The 21,564-nt window shown below is 43.2% G+C and overlaps 1 protein-coding gene across 3 annotated transcripts in view; it reads right to left on the bottom strand.

Annotated features, from left to right (window-relative positions):
• The window catches only part of RIF1 (replication timing regulatory factor 1), a 438,203-nt gene that overhangs the window by 117,219 nt on the left and 299,420 nt on the right, over positions 1–21,564 (bottom strand). For all 3 annotated transcript variants that reach the window (XM_029605462.1, XM_029605460.1, XM_029605461.1), the window contains exons 28-29: positions 2,869–2,958; positions 2,730–2,784 (exon numbers count right to left, since the gene is read on the bottom strand). In XM_029605462.1, the coding sequence (XP_029461322.1) occupies positions 2,730–2,784; positions 2,869–2,958 (145 nt within the window). The remainder of the gene's footprint in view (positions 1–2,729; positions 2,785–2,868; positions 2,959–21,564) is intronic.

Below are 21,564 nucleotides of genomic sequence, written 5' to 3'. Positions count from 1 at the left end.
CGCAGGTATAGAGGAGACAGGCTGAGCGTGGCTGGCACAACCACGGTAGTATTTTGTGGAGGGCCACAATCCCCCACCGATGTCGGTGGGGCATGCCTCGGAAACGGAGGAGCCGATTAACGAGCTTGTGAACCCGACCCTCATCGTAGCGGCTCGATGTCTCATGACACCAGCGCAGAATTCTTTGGAACTCGTTCCGATGTTTCTGGAGCACCAAGGACTGCTAAAACTGTGCGGAACAGTACCGATGGTAGTGGTGATGTTGCCCGGCCCGAGCATTGTCCAGCATCGAGAAGGATAGCACCAATGTGCTGGATGGCGTCTGTGGCGGACAGTCACCTTGTCAGTGACGATGCATGCCATGGTGCTCGGCCCGGTCTTTCCCCAGCGCAGAGATGGATGCCCTCGCTGTCTTGGATGGCGACTATCAGCTTGCCTGCACTGCTCCTGGCTCTATGTAGTGTCGTCGGCTAATACGGGGCTTTAAAAAGAACCCAAAGCATGGAGCACTGTGTTTAGGTGAGGGCATTACGTGGCGGTGCTATGTCGGTATTGACGGTGTCTATGGCGGCCTCAGCGGCCTCGAGGGTATCGTCAAAAATATATATGAAGAGACGTCGATGACTCTGCCATTGCAATGATGACAGTGACTGAGCACTGACGGCATCGGCGTAGGTATCTATGGGAACGATGTGGCATCGAATAATCAAAAAACCATTGTTGGTATCGGAAAAAAGATACCGGCATCGATAGGGGCGTCGAGGCCCATCGATGGAAACAGACCTGGGCATCGAAGCCCATCGATGGAATAGACCTGGGCATCGATGGAAAGGACCTGGGCATCAATGGCATCCATAAAATAAAGGATGGCATTGATGGAAATGATCCTGGCATCGAGGGAAGTGCCCCGGGCAATGGTGGCAGACCCAGGCATGGATGGCAGAGACGAGACAAGGTGTACCTTGCTGGTATCCACCCGGGCAATGATGGCACCGATGAAACCCAAGGAAAATTCAGTGCCATGGATAAAAAAACATGGATGGCACCGATAGAAATGATGCAGGGACGATGGCATCAGAGTACCGTGGGGGGAGGGGTACCGATGACATCTAAGAGTCCAGGACGGTCTGAAGGGGGTACAGACGGTAGCGATGGGGGCATCGACTGCGCGAGGGTACTGAGGAAATCTAAGTACCTGAATCGACAGAGGCCCTGGCAGCAACGGAAACCGTGGAAGTCCCTGTCCCACTAGCGCTAATAACCAGGCAGTGTGTCACAGAGGGGCACTCGCAGGCTATGTATGGCTAACTGAAAACATAGGGAGAGGGAAGGCCGCAGTCGGTTGGCAGGCCAGAAAGGTGACAGGAACAGGCCGAAAAAACAGGGCATAGTACTCACCGAGCATCGAATAAACGTACGCGGAGGGAGACCCGTGCAGGGAAAAGTGTTTGTGAAGTAAAAGTTTAAGTATTTCCATGAGGAAAAGTGTTAGAATTTCTCACAGAGCTCCTAACCGCTATGCTTACTGCAGAGCGGAAAAAAGAAGACTGAGAGAGACACCTGTGGCTCACAGGGATAATTGCAGGCTGAGCATGCTCAGTGCACTCAGCGTGCCATTGTCAGTCAAAGCTGTGTAGAAACTTTGACAGAAAAGTTTTCCGTACCGGGCTCCATCCTGTGATGTTACCCATATGTGAGGACTACCATCCTGCTTGTCCTGTGAGAATGAATATTTTAATTTGTTTAACTTGGACTCTTGATCTTCAACTGTCAAATGTTCAAATATCTGGAGATGTTTAATATCTTTGCAGTGAGGGTTTTTGCACATGCAAGTTTTACTGCCACGCTTCACATTAAAAAAAAGAGAAAAATAGAACAAACTGATTTTAACTAGTCTGCCCAGTTTACTTTCTGCTACAGTGCCATAGATCCCAGTAAATCTATGACTTTCTCCTCACTTTTTTTTTGCAATTAATGGATCCTCTCTACTTGTCCCATGCTTTCTTAAACCATTATTGTTTTTGCCTTATCTCCACTGGGAGATTGCTCCATGCATTCACCATCCTTAAGTAAAGAAATATTTTCTGATGTTACTCCTGAGCCTCATATTATGACCATTAGTTCTAGAATTTCTTTACTCTGGCAAAGGTTTGCTTTTACCAGCCTATGGGCCAAACTACTGCAAGTGCCACAAAATACATGTAGAGGATCAGATGTTAAGCTGCAGCTGTAGGCTAAATTCAGGACATTACCTAACATTTTAGTCATCTTTTTTCCATGCAGGACCCCAAAAATATTTACTGTCTAGAAAACAATCAGGCAACCCTAGTTATAACCCATATTAAGAGCGCTTGCATGCGACTTGCTGAAACCCTGGGGTGAAGAGAATATGAATACCTGAATTGTTTTCCACACGTATCAAGGGAAATTTCCCACTGAACATCCATCTGGTGCATGCCACATGGTAACATTACGCATACCCTTTCTTCTTCCTGACCTAACCTCACCCTACCTTTCATCTACAGAAGAGCAATAAATAAATATATATATATATATATATATATATATATATATATATATATATATATATATATAAAAGTCTTTTCTCTTTTACATACTCAGTCAAGTGTTTACCCATGGAAAAAACTGCCCTCTAAATAAAGAGAAGCTTAGAATTTGAAAGTGGCAAGCATTTCAATATACTCAGGGTGGGAACCTGACCATTTTACCTTTGACATCTTCTCACAATCTTCCTTCTTGGTTTCTGTGACATTTGTTTTTTCTCTATAAACAAATAATAAAAATTAACATCTGCTGTCCAACATTAATCTTGAAAACAAGTCAGACTCCATTATTGTTCATACTTACAAGGAGTCTTCTTGGCTCTGAGTATATTGATTAAATAAAGTAACATCCTGAGATGCATCCAAATCATTGTACATGGTAGGAATATCAACTCTGGAACACAAAATTTAGATAAGCTCATTTCAATATTTATTATATGGAAAAAGACATAAGCCAGCAAACATGCAAACAGGAAACAAGGTACATAATTCTGCATTCAGAAAAACAGATTTGGTATTGATGCATGTATTTGGCAGGCATTTCTTTCTAGACAAAATACATTATTTTGAAAACTCTTTATAGAAATGAAATGGAGACATTTCCTTAGCTGCTCATTTCCTTTCCATTATTCCTGCTACACCAGTCCAGCCATGACAAGTGAAAAGTACCAAAGCTTCATCTACCTGGGTGGGAGGAAGAGAGGCCTGCTCAGAGAACCCGCCACTCTAACACATACCTTCCCCATGCCAGTATGTCCAATTGATAATGCTTTGAAAAGGTATGAAGTGAAGACCAAGTAGCTGCCCTCAAATGTCAACTGGCGCAATTGCATGCACCTCTGCCCAGGACACTGACTGAGCCCAGGTGGACTGCACACGCACCAACTCTGGAGGCTTTTTGCCCTGCAGTACATAAGCTGACTCCAGTGTCTCCTTTATCCAGTAACCTAATGTAGCCTTGAAGGCCGCCTTCCCTTTCATGGACTTCCAAAAAGGACAAATAGCTTGTTGAACTTGCAGACAGCATTAGTAACCTCCAGGTAAAGCAAAATTGCTTACCTTGTAATAGGTGTTATCCCAGGACAGCAGGATGTAGTCCTCACATATGGGTGACATCATCAGATGGAGCCCTGATACGGAAAACTTCTGTCAAAGTTTCTAGAAACATTTGACTGGCACAGTGAAGCCACTGAGCATGCCCAGCATGCCATGATATTCTCAGCCACAGGGGTCTCCCTTTAGTCTCGTTTGTAGCAGTAAGCGGGAGCGAAAAAAATAAAATAAAACGTTTCGGACCCAACTCCGCGGGGTGGTGGGTGGGTTTCGTGAGGACTACATCCTGCAGTCCTGGGATAACACCTATTACAAGGTAAGCAATTTTGCTTTATTCCAGGACAAGCAGGATGATAGTCCTCACATATGGGGTGATTAGCAAGCTACAGGCTGAGTCATTCTTGTATTGGACCAACAGCATACAACTTGTGCAACAAGCACAACTAGTGTACTGTTGGAAAAAATGAGGCAGCCTGAAATCACAGTAGGATGGATGTAGAAGGAGTTGGTACTATACTGGAAATAAGTTCTTTAAAACAAATTGTACAAGGCTGAATCTTGTCGTCCTTCCTTGACCAAACAGTAATGTGCTGCAAAGGTGTGAAGTGAACTCCAAGTTGCAGCTTTGCAGATATCAGCAATAGGCACAGAACAGTAGTGTGCTACTGATGTAGACATAGCCCTTACTGAGTGCACTTTTACTCTCCCCTGGAAAGGAATGTCTGCTTTTTTATAGCAGAATTCGATCCAGTCTGCTAGCCAGTTGGAGAGAGTATGTTTCTCCCACTGCAACTTCTGGTTATTTTTGTCAAAAGAAACAGAGTTGGGGGATTTTCTATGGACTGGTCGTGCGATTCAGGTAAAAAGCTAGTGCACGTTTACATCTAAGGTATGTAAAACGCTTTCACCCCTGGTGAGAGTGTGGTCTTGGAAAGAAAGTAGGCAAGACTATGGATTGTTTGAGGTGAAAATCCGTTACCACTTTTGGTAGGAATTTGGGGTGAGTACGAAGAACTACCCGGTTATGTAAGAACCTTGTGTAGGGTGAGTATGTGACAAGAACTTGCAACTCACTGACCCTCCTAGCAGATGTAATGGCTACTAGGAAAAATACTTTCCATGTAAGAAATCTTTCATCGCAGGAGTGCAGAGGCTCAAACGGGGATCACATGAGTCTCGTTAGCACTAAATTAAGATCCCATTCAGTAACCGGTGGTCGAGTGGGAGGGTTAAGGTGGAGTAAGCCTCTCATAAACCGACTCACTAGGGGTTGCGCTGTTATTGGCGCATCCCCTATTCCCTTGTGGTATGCCGCTATGGCAATTAAGAGTACCCTTACAGAGGATGTCTGGAGACCAGAATCCGAAAGGTGGCACAGGTAATCCAATAAAGAAGGAGTGGGGCAAGAGAAAGGGTCAAAACCTTTTTGTGTGCACCGCTTGGTAAATCTTGTCCACTTAAAGTGGTAAGATTTACGTGTGGAAGGCTTTCGTGAAGCTACGAGAACTTTAGAAACTTGAGTAGAAAGATTAAGTGGTTGCAGAAATATGCTTTCAACATCCAAGCTATCAGGGCAAGAGTTAGCAGGTTGGGATGATACAACTTGTCCTGATTCTGAGTTATAAGAGTGGGCGCTGTACCCAGGCGAATTGGTTCTCCGATCGAGAGGTCAAGGTCAGTACAGGGCTATGAGGATCATTGATCCTCTGTCCTGTTGTAGCTTCACGAGAGTTTTGGATATGAGAGGAATCGGAGGATACGCATATAGAAGTCCTGTGTTCCAGGGGCGAGCAAAGGCGTCCCTGGGGAACGTTTGTTGACGGCCGTGGAGGGAGCAGAATCTTTCCACTTTGTGATTCAGTTTGGACGCAAAGAGGTCTATGGTTGGGCGACCCCAGCGTTGAAAGATTTTGCTCGCTACACCGGGATCCAGAGACCATTCGTGAGGATGGAAACGCCGACTGAGATCGTTTGCTAGGACGTTTTGTATGCCTGCCAGATAAGTTGCTCGGAGATGCAAAGAGTGTTGGAGAGCCCAGGCCCAAATCTGCACTGCTTCTTGACAAGAGTACATAAGAGCCCGTGCCTCCCTGTTTATGTACCACACTGCTACTGTGTTGTCCGTTTGTATCAGCACAGTCTTGTTGGAGAGGCAGTCCTTTGAAGGCATACAGGGCATAACGTATTGCTCGAAGTTCCAAGAAGTTTATCTGACACTTAATTTCGAGTGTAGTCCAGTCCCTTGTGTTTGAAGGCTGTTGACGTGTTCCCCATCCCAAATTGGAGGCATCTGTCGTTAAGATGACTTGTGGAATTAATTGCTGGAAAGGGAGGCCTGCTTTTAAGGCAGCTTGATTCGTCCACCAATGGAGCGAAAGGCGTAATTGGTGGGTGATTTGAACTGTGTACAACAGTGGTTGGAAAGCTTGGAACCATTGAGATTTCAAAGTCCATTGAGTTCTTCTCATGGCTAACTTCGCCATAGGGGTAACATGCACTGTAGAGGCCATTTGTCCTAGTAGTATTAGAAGCTGATGGGCAGAGGCAAACTGGCTGTGGATTATTGAGTTTGCCAAGCGTGCTAATTGTTGGCACAGTCGTTTGGAAGAAAAGCTTTCGCCACTGTGGTGTCGAGGTCTGCTCCGATGAAAGTGAGGAGCTGACGGCTAGATGTGGGATTTTTGATAGTTGATTAGAAATCCCAGGTAGTGCAACAGTTTTATTGTGCTTTTTAAGGCAGACGGAGCTCTCTGCCTGGGTGGACTTCTGATTAACCAGTCGTCTAGGTAGGGAAAAACATGAATGCTGTTTTTTCTTAGACGTGCAGCAGCTACTGCTAGATATTTTGCGAATACTCGAGGCGCAGAGGCAAGTCCGAATGGCAGGACTCGATATTGGTAATGTTTCCTCATGATAAATCGTAGGTACTTGCAATGTTTGTCTGGAAATGGGTATGTGTGCATAAGTGTCTTGAAGATCTAGAGAACAGAGCCAATCTTCCGTTGAAGCAATGGAAGGATAGTTCCCAGGGATACCATCCAAAATTTTTCTTTTTGAAGAAATTTGTTGAGATTACGGAGGTCTAAGATAGGGCGGAGGCCGCCTGTTTTCTTTGGAATTAGGAAATAGCAGGAATAGAAACCTTTGCCTTACTGAGACCAGGGAACTGGTTTGATAGCCCTGCTGGTCAGCAGTGTTGAGAGTTCTACTTGAAGTTGAGATGTGATGACATTCTTGTCCAAAATGTGTTGGGTGGCGACTGCAGGGGTACTGTTTTGAATTTGCGACGGTATCCCCGATTCAGTATGCTAATACCCATTGATCTTTGGTAATGATACTCCATTGTTGTTTGAAATGATGGAGTCGACCTCCTACTGGTAAAGTGGGGCATAGGATTGGTGGAGAGGCTTCTGTTCTCTTGATGTATTTCAAAAACCAGCTGCTGGACCAGTTTGTGGAGGTGGCTGGGTTTTTGTTTGCTTTGGTTGGCATGCACGTCCTCTTTGCGGTGGAGGTAAGAACGTGCTGAAGTAGCAGGTGGTTAGTACTTTCTAGGTCTATAGAAAGGCCTCCTGGTATCTCTTCTATTAGTTTTTCGAATGGAGGAAGGCTGATCAGATGGTAACTTGGAGAGCTGATGGAGTATCTCATGATGGTCTTTGAGTTGTGAGACAGCACCCTGAATTTTTTCTCCGAAGAGATTGTTTCCAGTACATGGGAGATCTGCCAGTCTCTCTTGGACTTCTAATCTGAGGTCCGAAGCCTTGAGCCAAGCCCACTTATGTGCATTGATTCCAGCTGCTGATAGACGGGCGGATGTCTCAAATGAGTTGTAAGCTGCCTGTACCTCGTGTTTGCCAGATTCCAGGCCTTTGGCAATAAGAGTATTTAGTGCCCGTTGTTGTTGAGGAAGGTTATCAGCAACATCCTGAACTTGTTTCCAGAAGTTTCTTTGATATTACGTCATGTAAAGCTGGTATGCCACAATTCTAGATACCAGCATGGATCCTTGAAAAACCTTTTTTCCTAGGCCATCTAAAAACTTCTGTTCTTTTCCTGGTGGGGTAGAAGAGGGTGGTTTTTGTTTTCTGGCTTTTTTCTGAGCCGATTCGATGACCACTGAGTGGTGTTGCAATTGCGGTTTTTGGAAACCTGGGGTATATTATACCAGGTATGTTGCGTCTGTTCTTCTGTTTACAGCTGGTTCAGAGCAAGGATGTTCTCATAATCGATGCTGTAGCTCTAGAAGCACTTAATGAATGGGTATTGCCATCACCTCCTTTGGTGCATCCACAAACTGCAACGCTTCAAGAGTCTTGTATCTTCTTTGGTAAGCAATTCAAAAGGAACTGTATCTGCCATTTCCTTTATGAAATTTGCAAATGACAAATCCTCAGGAGGGGACTTCCTCCTCTCTTCTGGTGGAGAAGGCTCTGACTATAAATCATCTGTATCAGTGTCAGTGTCTACATAATCCCAAGGACTGTATTGAGGTTGATAATGTGCCTCAGAAGGACCTGGTTTATGCTTTTGTTGGTGATGTTTTGTCTTAGAAGCAGACTTCGATGGTTGAGTTGGAATCTGCTTTGGTATTAGAGGCAGCAAAGGCACTGTTGGGGAATCAAAATGTCTCGATGGCATCGATGGCCAGCATCACCTGATGAGGCATCGAAGGTAATGTCTGTGCCTGGAAGTGTTGAAGGCCCGATGGCCTCGGGACGGAATCCGAGTCTCTCCCATATTCCTCCAATGAACCTGGGATTGGAATCAAAGGAATCATCAGTGGATGTTTTGGCATCGATTGTGTCGATGGCCATATCGGGGGAGCTGTCAGCGTCATCGGTGTCAGAAAAGCTCCGAGTAAGGCGTCGATTTTATTCAGTAGAGGTTGAAAAATCGACGGTTCTGGTGTCAATGCTGGCGTCGGTATCTGTGCTGGCATAGAAGGAGGCTGGAATTTTTGGAACGCCTCAATGACCATCTGCTGGACCATGGAAGTCACTTCTTCCCTGGAGACTGGGACTGGGTCCACTGTCACAGGAGAAGGTAAGACTGGCGCTACTGGCTCTTCCACGACTGAACGTGGTGGCACAGCCTCTAACACCGATCCCGGTGGAGAGCGCCTCGGTATCTCGGGTACAGAGGGACATGTTGGCTCTAGTACCCGGACTCGCTTCGGCATCGGCTCGATGTCCTTAGGTGCCGATGTGGATGTCGTTCCCTCTGATGGATCTGATACGGAACAGTGCCAATGGCGTCTATTTTCACGATGTTCTTTAGATGTCGATGACGCTATGGAATATCTGGATGGGGTCTGTGACGGACGGTCATCGGCCCTTTTCTTACCTCAATGTTTTTCAACAGAGGGTGATAATTTCTTTGGTGATGATGTCAAAGGTGACGATGGAGTGAGTTTTTGAAACAGTTCCTCCATTTTATCCAACCGGGCACGCATGCCCTTAAGGTGTCATCTGGGCGCAAGTTGTACAAGCCCAGACATCATGGCCTGATCCCAGGCATAAAACACAAACATTGTGCGGGTTGGTGATCAAGATAGTTCGGTTACAATTTGGGCATTTTTTTAATCCGGAGGCCATGTTGAAAATAGGCCGGATAACGGTCAATGGCCTGCGGGTACCGAGTGAAGGTGACAGGAATCGACTAAAAAATGATTCAAAAAAGTACTCACCGATTACTATGTCGAAGGGAGCCCTGAGTGATAAAGTTTGTGACTGAAAAGTTATGTTTTCCGTGAGGAAAAAGTGAGAGAAAATCTCACAGAGCTCCTATTATGCGATGCTTATAGCACCGCGGAAAAAAAGAGACTAAAGGGAGACCCCTGTTGCTGAGAATATTATACACCAAAAAAACCCCCACCTGGCACGTATATTTGAGGTATATACTGTTGCCTTACTCAAAATTTATATTCTTAAACTGGAAATTACACCGGAAAATTTGATAGGACAGGGGATGGTTTCATATATTTGTTAATAGGCAACCCCCTCAGTGCCTTGCTGTTTAATCATTAACACACCCTCCAACCTCCGTTATTTTTATTCCAAACATATATTTTAAAAACCTTTCAGAGATAGGCTACAGAGAATCCCCTCTTTTTTCTTTATTTTAACTTCAATCTTATGTCCATATATTTTCTTCCTGTGTAACACACTTTATAATTTGTTAGACCGTCAGAAATTTGACCACTGTACTTAGCTTTAAATTGTCTTGAATAATCCCGACTTGTGCATGTTTCGACATCCAATGTCTTACTCAGGGTTTATCCATGTTCATTTTTTATCCTTTTTTTCTTTTCATAAAATCCAAAGAGATGTTCTTTTATCCCTCCTCAACTTCCTCAGTGCTCGACAAGCCTCCGTGTAACTCTATTCCTGACTGTGTTCACAAACTTTGACAGAAGTTTTCCGTATCAGGGCTACATCTGATGATGTCACCCATATGTGAGGACTATCATCCTGCTTGTCCTGGGATAATGAATGATATGTTTCTGGACATCCAAACACATGAGGGAATGATACTCAGGACCACACTCCTCCGAGGCAAAGGCCAGAAGTACAATGGTCTGATTTATCTGTACTTGAACGGGTGTTTTCTAATATATTTATAAATGAACTGGAAAGGGGTACGATGAGTGAGGTGATCAAATTTGCAGATGACACAAACAGATTGTGATAAATTACAGGAGGACCTTGCTAGACTGGAAAATTGGGTGTTCATATTGCAGATGAAATATAGTGTGGACAAATGCAAGATGATGCACATAGGGAAAAATAACCCATGCTGTAGATACATGTTAGGTTCATATTAGGAGCTGCCACCCAGGAAAAAGATCTGGGCATCATAGTTAATATTGCATTGAAACTGTCAGCTCAGTGTGCTGTGGCAGTCAAAAAAGTAAAAAGAATATTAGGAAGTATTAGGAAGGGAATGGAAAATAAAACGAAGGATGTCAATGCCTCTGTATCACTCACTCCACGGTTAGACTACACCTTGAACACTGTGTGCAATTCTGGTTGCTGCATCTCAAAAAAGATATAGTTGCACTAGAGAAAGTACAGAGAAGGGCGACTAAAATGATAAAAGGTATGGAATGGCTCCCCTATGAGAAAAGGTTAAAGAGGTTAGGGCTGTTCATTTTGGAGAAGAGACGACTAAAGAGGGACGATGATAGAGGTCTACAAAGTCATGAAAGGACTTGAACAAGTAAACGTGAAATGGTTATTTACTCTTTCGGATAATACAAGAACTAGGAGCACTCCATGAAGTTAGCAAGTAATACATTTAAAACGAATCTGAGAAAATTCTCTTTTCATTCAACGCACAATTAAGCTCTGGAATTCATTGCCAGAGGATATGGTTAATGCAGTTAGTGTAGCCGGGTTTAAAAAGGGTTTGCATAAGTGCTATTACTAAATAGGAAATAGCCACTGCTTGTTACCGGCATTAGTAGTATGGTATTTATTTAGGGCTTGGGTATTTTCTAGATACTTGTGACTTGGATTGGCTGCTGTTGGAGACTGGATATTGGGCTTGATGGACCCTTGGTCTGACCCAGTATATATCTTATGTTCTTTTGTGAAAATCCAAATTGACCTTTGGTAGGAAGGAGGTACTGGGTGAAACTCCTGCATCTGGCAAAATCACCAGAAAAGGATTTCAACAGGATAAGGTCTGCAACTCAGACCCACCTTGCAGAACAAATTGCAACTAGAAAGGCCATTTTTAGCAACAAGTCCTTCAATGAACTCTGTTTCAGAAGCTCAAATGGGGCCCCCATTAGACCTCACAACACTAGATTGAGATTCCACTGTGGGACAAAGGACAAAAAGGCGCAATCTTTTCATGCCCCTCAAAAAGACGAGCCACATCAAGATGAGCTGCTATAGTCACCCCCAAAATGGACCCCCAGTAGTATGAAAAAACTGTCACCTGCACTTTCAGAGAATTCAGTTCCAGCCCTCTGTCTAGCCCTCCCCGAAGTAAGGTTAAGATACAGGAAACTGCAGTTCTCTAAGGGGACTCCACCCTGGACTCACAGAAGTGCTCAAACACTCATCAGACCCAAATGTAAGCCAAGTAAGTAGACCATTTCTGGGACTTTAGCAGTGTCCCAGAAATCACCGCAGAAGAGTGGCAGACCTGGAAGAGCTGAGGCAGACAGATGTATATAGTTGAGACCTTTAGGGACATAGTAGCCAAGTCCCAACTCCAATCAGGCAGCCCTGGTGCTGCCTTGGAAGAGGAAGGTCTACTGGTCAGAGAGCATCATCCTGGAGCAGCAGGAAATGATCCTGTAGCAAACACCTGCTCTCCAGGTGATGTATTTTCCCCCTCGCACCAAGGACGAGTCTCCTAGGGGTATTGCCAGGAGGAAAAGGTTAGGTCGGCTGACATAGTTGGTGATTCGATTATTAGAAATGTACATAGCTGGGTGGCAGGTAGACGTGAGGACTGCCTGGTAACTTGCCTGCCTAATGCAAAGGTGGTGAAACCTTATGCATCACTAGATAGGATTTTAGACAGTGCTGGGGAGGAGCTGTCTGTCATGGTATATGTGGGCACCAATAAAGGAAAATGAGGGAGGGAAGTTCTGAAAGCCAAATTTAGGATTTTTAGGTAGACAGCTGAAATCCAGAACCTCCAGGGTACCATTCTCTGAAATGCTCCCTGTTCCATGTGCAGGTCCGCAGAGGCAGGCAGAGCTCTGGAGCATGAGATGATGGTGCAGGGAAGAGAGAATCAGTTTTGTAAGCAACTAGGCAGCATTTTTTGGGGGGGGGGGGGGGGGGGGGGGGCTTTTCCAAAAGGACAGGCTCCACCTTAATCAGGCTGCTGGCAATAATTTTTTAAAAAGGACATAGAGCAGCTTTTAAACTAGAAGGGGGAAAACTGACAGTCACTCAGCAGTGCATGGTATCTTCAAAGGATACTAATCAGTGTTGCCAACCTCTCATTTCCCATGAGTTTGGGGTTTTTTTAGCGATTCACCTTTTTTTTTTTGTAATTGTGAGTTGCTTAATATAGGCTTTTTTTTTTTTTCTAAATCGTGTTTTTGGCTTGGTGAGCGGGACTTGTGCCCTGCTGTTCTTGTGACTGGCTGCTATGCCAATGAGACCTGTCCACAGCAGTGGCGTAGCTACGAGTTCACCTGGGTGGGCCATGGCCAAACCAATTTTCATTCAGACCCATCCAAAACGTTTTGCGGGACAGCACACATGGCCTATAACAATCAGGAAGCATCAGTGCAGCGCAGCCCCAGCAGAGGAAAAGAGCAATAAGATTTGGGAAGAAGGAACTTAACGGTTGCCTTACTCACTGTTGGGCCGATACAGTAAAAATCCCGGCGCGCGCACAGGCCACTCTCCTGTGCGCGCGATTCAGTAAATTAATTTATTTAAATTAGGGCCCGCGGTAAAAAGAGGTGCTAGGGACACTAGCGCGTCCCTAGCACCTCTTTTTAGACAGGAATGGCGGCTGTCAGCGAGTTTGACAGCCAACGCTCAATTTTTCCGGCTTCGGTTCTCAAACCCGCTGACAGCCACGGGTTTGGAAAACGGACGCCGGCAAAATTAAGCATTCAGTTTTCAACCCGCGAGCCCATTTTAAGTTTTTTTTTTACATTTTTTACAATTTTGTAACTTTTGGGACCTCCGACTTAATATCGCCATGATATTAAGTTGGAGGGTGTACAGAAAAGCAGTTTCCCGGTGCCGAGAAAAATTAACGCCTACCTTTGGGTAGGCGCTAATTTCTGAAAGTAAAATGTGCGGCTTGGCTGCACATTTTACTTTCTGAATCGTGCGGGCATAACTAACAGGGCCATCAACATGCATTTGCATGTTGCGGGCGCTATTAGTTTCAGGGGGGTTGGACACGAGTTTTCGGCGCGCTATTACCCCTTACTGAATAAGGGGTAAAGCTAGCGCGTCGAAAACGCGCGTCCAAATGCGGGTTAACAGTGCTGTATCGGCCTGTGTGAGTGTTACTACACAGAACAATGAGACCATCTCAGGGCACTGGGGCAGGCACTCTGCAGACCAGGCACTCAGGCAGGATTCTCAGTAGCCGAGTGCAGATGGAGAAAGCTTCCTTGAGGCCAGGCTACATCACCCAAGAGGAGTCTGCCCGGAGGAGGCATGTTCTGGCAGCATAGCAAAGCTGCAAAGGTTACCAGAGGAGCACATGGGCAGAACACAGCACAGCAGGAACTGGCCTAATAGAACCAAGCAACTGCATCAGGTGACCAAATCAGGCACAGCACAGCACAACGCGGTACTCTGGCTGCCTTGCATCACAATTTTCTAAACCTCCAGAGGAGAGGAAGCTCTTATGCAGTATAGCAGGGCTGAACATTGAAGGGAGTGAAGAGAAAAGAGAAGAGGTGTCTGGACTGAAGCCAGAGGGGGAGGGGGCCAGAGGGGAAGAAATGAGTGTGAGGGAGCTGGAGATATGCTGGGAGGGGGGGAAATGAGTGAGGGAACCAAAGATGTGCTTGGAAGGGGGAGTGGGAGGAATAAGTGTGAGGGGGCCAGAGTTGTGCTTGGAGGGGATGGGGAGGGGAAATGAGTGTGAGGGGGACAGAGCCAGGCCAATGGTCCATAGACTTCAAACCTGCTCACGTATAGGTTAAAAATAATTGCGATGGTAACCTGCAATGGTGGGGGGTTTTTTGTTTTGTTTTTAATTTGTTCCACACTAAGCAGCTTCAGACGACAACCTTTGTAAGAAAGCTTGTCCATACCTGCTGACATACAGGTAAAAACTAATGGGCCATGGTAACCTGTAATGGTGGGTTTTTGGGGTTTTGTTTCGTTTTGTTTTTTATTTGTTCCACACCATTGTTGATGTCATATATATATATATATATTTTTTTTTTTTTTTATTTCTTCACCCAGACAACTTTTGTAGGCAAGACTTCCGTACCTACTGTTCCTTTTATTGGCAATGACAGTAAGGCTACGTGCTAATTTTGTAAATGCAAAATTTGTGCACATCATGCAGACATCCTGCAACAAGCTAAAATGGAGAAACACATACAAAAATAATCTATGCGACTCACAGACATTGATATTAACTGAAGTAAAGCTTAACATAACCATGCAACAGCAGGAACTGAAGTATGCTTGTTTTATAGCCTGTCACTGTGCAGCATCTATTGTTGATCACCTATGTGAGTTGACAGCGGCGATGCATAACAAAGATATTAGGCTTCACAGAACTAAATGTAGAGTCTTAATTTGCAATGAGATTGCGCCCATTTTACTCGAAGAACTTATAGATGACACACCGGTCATACTCATTATTGATGAAAACAGACAACCTTGATGAAACAACTTTGTTATTGTGACATAGTTCAGCACAGCTTTAAATAGAATTGTTTCTACATTCATTGGTCTAATTGATTTGCAGGGTGAAACAGCTGATACTACCTCGCTTGTGATGGAGTTTCTAAAACAAAAAAAAAAAACAAAAAAACTCCCAAAAAAGCACAAACTGAGCAATGATTTCAATAAGTGCATTGGAATAGGAACTGATGGATACAGCAAACACAAAACTGTACACCAACCTGAAACTAGTAAATGCGGATTTACAGTTGGTTAAGTGCATGTGTAACTCACTTCAGCTGTGGTCGAGCCAAGATGTCCAACAATTGCCCCAGCATTTAGAGTTTTTAGTTGGACGACCATATTCCTGGTTTTCTCAGTACCCAGCGACAGAGAAACTATGCAAACTTGTATAGGACAATAAATGATGGACAAGAAACCCAGACTTGTTCAGCTTTCAAACACCAGATGGTCGTCCATGTGTAATTGCTGCAAATGTGTTCTGTCTCAGTGGGATGAATTAAAACTCCACTTTAACTTGTGCAAAGTCAAGGAAAGATGTCACTATGCTGAAATTTAGTCAAGTATGTACAACGATCTTGTCAATAAGTTATACCTGCATTTTTTGATACCATTACTGCAGTTTAACAATTACAACTGGAATCTGGTAATCACTTTGTGATGCAAGACAACCTGCTGTCTGTCATTATTTTCTCGATATTGTCACAATTCGTGATCCCTGCATTTATATCATCTGATGAGAATCTTATTGCTTTGAATCTTCCTGATGCATCTATCTTTCTGCCTATAGCGGCAGTTGATTTCGGAGGAAAGCGAGAGATGTAAAGAATCGTTGCCACAAAACAAATAAAGAAGAGACTCCCAGAAAATATATTGCTGTGGCAATCACTGACATCTTTCGACCTTTCTGCAATACTATCTTCAAGTGAAACAGCCACTTTATGCTCTGGAACTTATCAAGTTATTCAAAGGTGACGCAAGAATGCTAGACATTCAGTATAACTCAATCAGCTTGGTGCGGTGGAACATGGCTGATGACAAACCCGGAAGCTCTTTGGACTGAAGTTTACAACTACAGATATGCTAGTGGTGAACACACGTATGGGAATTTGGCATTATTTGCTCTTTCGCTTTTAGCACTGCCTCTGAGTAATGCATATGTTGAGAGAGTCTTCTCTCAAGTAAATGTAATTAAGTCCAAGACAAGAAACTGTATGGCCAATGCAACTCTTTTGGCAATACTGCAAATGCGTCATAGAATGAGATGCCGGGATATTTGCTATACCATCTTCTTACCAGCCAATATGGGGAAGTGATTCAATGAAAATATGTATCGTGAAAATGCTGACAATACAGAGGATGAAGTAGTATTGGCTGTTGTCATCGACTGTCAGACCTTCTTCTTAGTTAACTGTGAGATCTACAACAATTACAGGGACTTGCAAAAGTATTCAACCCCCTAAAGTCAGATGTGTGGATTACAATTGACACACAGATTGTTCCAGACAGTATGTTTAAGAGCATACTGGTTTGCAATAAAGTAGATTTTCAAAGTCACAATTCATTATTTCTATGCATTTTTTTGTTAAAATTAAATGCTGCTTGCATAAGTATTCAACCCCTGTGCTGTGGAAGCTCCAAGTTTACAAAGATGAAAGATATTTCCTTAACAATCCAGCTTTTCTAGATTAAAGATCCCCTCTAATTCCAGAACTATTTGCCAGCCTGTGAATCAGAAGGAAAGTTGTGGAAATGAAGACCAAAGAACATTCTAAGGAAAATAAAGATAACGTATAGACATGCAAAAGGTAAGAAAAGGCTATAAAATAATATCCAAGTGCTTGGATATCCCAGTGAACACTGTTGGATCAATTAATTGTGAAGAAATGGAAGCTGCATCATACCATTTAAGATACTGCCTGATCAAGGCCAGCCCCTCAAAACTCAGCTTCAGAGCAAGAGAGAGACTTGTAAGGAAAGCCACAGAGAGGCCAACAATCACTTTGAAGGAGCTACAGAGTTCAGTGGCTGAGACTGGAGTGGAGGTTCACCCGTCAACCATATCAAGAGCTCTGCATACAACTGCCCTGCATGGGAGGGTGGCTAGAAAGAAGCCATTACTGAATAATGAGCAGACTGAGAATTTACTTTAAGAGCATATTGGTTTACAATAAACATACTGTCTTGAACAATCTGTGTGTTATTTGTAATCCACACAATTCTGCTAACATTTTAGGCTGAATACTTTTGCAAGCCACTGTGTTTCCACCATTACACTCACAAACGTATTTTAAGTGTTTTCTGTGTATAAATATGTTCTAATAAAAGTTTTAATCTCACATGTTTTGGGCTGGTTTTTTTTTTGGGGGGGGGGGGGGGGGGGGTTGGCAAATAGCGCCTGTTCTTTCATGAATACCTGATAACCCCATACTAATGAAACAGAGGAGTTATGGCATCCCAACAAAGAAGTTCCAATACATTCAAAAGTAGTCCATGTTCCTATAAGTAAAGAATCACCTGAACTAAATGATTCCAAATTATCCCTATCAACTGAACAGCAGGTTGTTAATACAAACAAATGTCTGTATGCCAATGCCAGAAGTCTAATTAGCAAGATAGGAGAGCTAGAGTATATAGTAATGAATGAAGAGATAGACATAATTGGCATATCAGAGACCTGGTGGAGGGAGGATAACCAATGGGACAGTGCAATACCAGGATATAAATTATACCACAATAATATGGAGGATCAACTTGGTGGGGGGTGGGGGGTGGCGCCCTTTGTACAGGAGGGCAGAGTCCAACAGGATAAAAATCATCCAAGAGAATAAATGCACAATAGAATCTTTATGGGTAGAAATCCTGTATGTGTTGAGTAAGAGTATAGTGACAGGAATATAGTAGCGCCCACCTGCCCAAAATGATGAGACAGACAAAATGCAAGGAGAAATCAAGAAGGCTAACCAATTTGGCAGTGTAGCAATGGGAGATTTCAATTATCCCTATATTGATTGGGTAAATGTAACATCATGACATGCTAGAGAGACAAAGTTCCTGGATGGAATAAATGAATGTTTCATGTAGCAATTGGTTCAGGAACCGAGGGAGGCAGCTACTTTAAATCAAATTCTTAGTGGAACACAGGATTTTGTGTAATGGGGCCACTTGAATAGTGATCATAGCATGATCAAATTTGAACTATTGACTGGAAGGGGGAAAATATATAACTCTACAGCTCTAACACTAAACTTTCAAAAGGGAAATCGATAAGAGGAAGACATAAAAAAAAAAAATGAAAGGGTCAGCTGCAAAGGTTAAACATGTACAACAGGCATGGACATTTTTTTTTTAAATGCCACTTTAGAAGCGCAGTCCAGATGTATTCCATATATTAAAGAAGAAGGAAGGCCAAACAATTACCAGCATGGTTAAAAGGTGAGGACAAAGAGGCTATTTTATCCAAAAAAATGTCCTTTAAAAATTGGAAGAAGAATCCATCTGAAGAAAATAAGAAAAAGCATAAGCATTGTCAAGTTAAATGTAAAACATTCATAAGACAGGCTAAGAGAATTTTAAATGGCCGTAGAGACAAAAACTCACTTTTAAAATATATCTGAAACAGGAAACCTGCGAGGGAGTCGGTAGGACCGTTAGATGATTGAGGGGTTAAAGTGGCTCTTAAGGAAGATAAGGCACTAGGAAAGAGTAAATGAATTCTTTGCTTCAATGTTTACTAAGGAGGATGTTGGGGAGATACCGGTTCAGGAGACTGTTTTCAAGGGTGATGATTCAGGTGAACTGACCCAAATCACGGTGAACCTGGAAGATATAGTATGCCATACTGACAAACTAAAGAGTAGCAAATCACCTGGACCAGATGGTATACATCACAGGATTCTGAAAAAACTCAAAAATGAAATTTCACATCTAGTAAATAGTAGATTTAATAGATTTATAATATAATAATTTATAATTATAATTATAAATTATATATATAATAATATATATATAAATTTATAATATAATATAATAATTTATAATAGTTTAATAGCAGATTTAATAGCAGTAAATTAGTAGCCCAATTCCTTAAAGACAAAACATCTGAACTGACCTCAAGAACCCAGCCAAGAAACCCTGAACCTCCCACACCACCATCCCTCACACCAAAATGGTCGAAATTTGAAACCATCGCCTCCACTGAGGTGGAAGCCATGGTCCAGAAGATAAACCCAGCAGCACACCCACTCGACCCTATCCCAACGAAAACCCTCAAATTAATCCCAAACTGCCTAGCAAGGCCTATCGCGGACATTGTCAACCTTTCCCTGGAACAAGGTGTTCTCCCGGATTCCCTTAAAGGTGCCGTGGTAAAGCCGATCATAAAGAAACCCCCAACTAGACCCGACCATCCTATCCAACTACCAACCCATCTCTAACTTGCCTTTCCTGGCCAAGATCATCGAGAAAACAGTGAACCAACAACTGTCAGAATACCTAGAAAACCAAAGTATACTGGTGCCTGCTCAACACGGGTTCAAAAAATATCACAGCACTGAATCACTATTACTCACCCTCACAGATACAATACTGAGAGGTTTTGACAAAGGCACCTCTTTCCTCCTATTACTTCGACATAACAGCCACATTTGACACATGGTCAACCATGAGATCCTAATCCACAGAATACAAGAAATTGGTATCAATGGTACTACCATCCAATGGTTTCAATCATTTCTCGCAAACAGGTACTATAAAGTTACTCATGAAAACACCACTTCAGAACTAATACCCCTCTCACAGGAAGTCCCACAAGGATCTTCCCTATCCCCTACCCTCTTCAATGTCTATATGCTCCCACTATGTAACTATCTGGATAAAGCAGGCCTTTCCTATATGCCGATGATGTACAGATTCTGCTTCCCATCAGAGACGACATCGAGAATACACTAAACCAATGGGAATCCCATCTCTCTGACATAAAATGTATACTCTCCCAAATGGCACGCACACTTAACCAGAACAAAATGGAAATTCTGCACCTTTCCGGGAAAACTACAACTCCATCCACGAACCTGACAACTCCGCCCAAATGCACAACTCTCATAACAGCCGGAGACCTCAGAGTCACCCTGGACAAGGAATTGAACTTTATCAGGGTGTTGATATTTATTTATAGGTTTTTTTTATACCGAAGTATTGGTGAAGGCCTTCACTCCGGTTTACATTTTAAACAACGAGATACAGGGAACAATCAAATGATAACTAACATGTAGCTTAACAAAAGACAATCAAGTGATAACTTTAACATATAATGTTAAACGAGGGGTATTTACATGTAGTATATTCGAGAGGGATTAGACGAGAAAGACATTTTAATATGAAGAGGGTGTGTTGGAAAATACAGTGCTATCGGATATGACATTTAAAGGAAGGTTTCTACAAACTACAAATCCTTAAAATACTCCAACCTCTGCTACATCCTCCAGATTACCGGACAGTACTACAATCCCTCCTTTTCGCCAAGTTAGACTACTGCAATTCCCTCCTAGCAGGCCTACCCGCTACCACCCTCAAGCCTCTCCAGCTCACTCAGAATGCAGCCACAAATCACTAACAAACAGCAAAAAAACGGATCACATCAAGCCTATACCCGTCCCTTTCAGATCTCAATATAAGATCCTCATGCTTATCCACATAGCTATTCACAATGACAAGGCTAGATGGTTACAAGGCCCACTGCTCCCCTGCAACCCCACAAGGAACCTCCGCTCTACTAACACAGCCTTACTTACCACTCCCTCCATTAAGGAAGTTCATCGAGTCTCCACAAGAGAATGTGCTGCATCAACAGCAGGCCCCCAAATATGGAACAACCTCCTAGCTCCTCTCAGAATGGATCCCTCGACACCTTCCTTCCGAAAAAATCTCAAAACCTGGCTCTTCCGGAAAGCATTCCCCCTAGAAAATTAACCCCGACCCCCACCCCCCCTTCCTTATCCCTTCCTGTCCAATTCTACCCGTTGTACATAATAAGCTAAGTCAGAACATATTTAAGCTTAAAAGAGTTATGTAATGCAAGTTTCTCGTTATATTCTGTTTCTCGATTAATCTGTTAAAATGTATCATGTTAAAATGTGTCATGTCCCCATAAGGCTTGCCTTTGGACAACTCGTATGTAAACCGGTGTGATATTTTGAATCGAATATCGGTATAGAAAAACAAATAAATAAATAAATATTAGTAAAAATTTGTAAACTACCATTAAAATCATCCATTATACTTGGCCAACGTAACTCCAATATTTAAAAAGGGCTCGAGGGGTGATCTGGGAACTACAGACTGGTGAGTCTGACTTCACTGCCAGGAAAAATAGCAGAAACTATTCTAAAGAACAAAACCACAAAGCATATAGAAAGACATGGTTTAATGGAACACAGTCAGCATGGATTTACCCAACTGAAATCTTAACTCCTTCAAAAAAAAAATGTAGACAGAACAGACATGAGGATAAAGGTTAAACAATAGATGTTGTGTATTTGTGTTTTCAGAAGGTGTTTGGCAAAGACCCTCATGAGAGGCTTCTA

The sequence above is a fragment of the Rhinatrema bivittatum genome, chromosome 6 (assembly GCF_901001135.1).
Source record: "Rhinatrema bivittatum chromosome 6, aRhiBiv1.1, whole genome shotgun sequence".
Classification (NCBI taxonomy): Eukaryota; Metazoa; Chordata; class Amphibia; order Gymnophiona; family Rhinatrematidae; genus Rhinatrema; species Rhinatrema bivittatum.
This window is presented reverse-complemented; position numbering and strand designations above follow the sequence as displayed.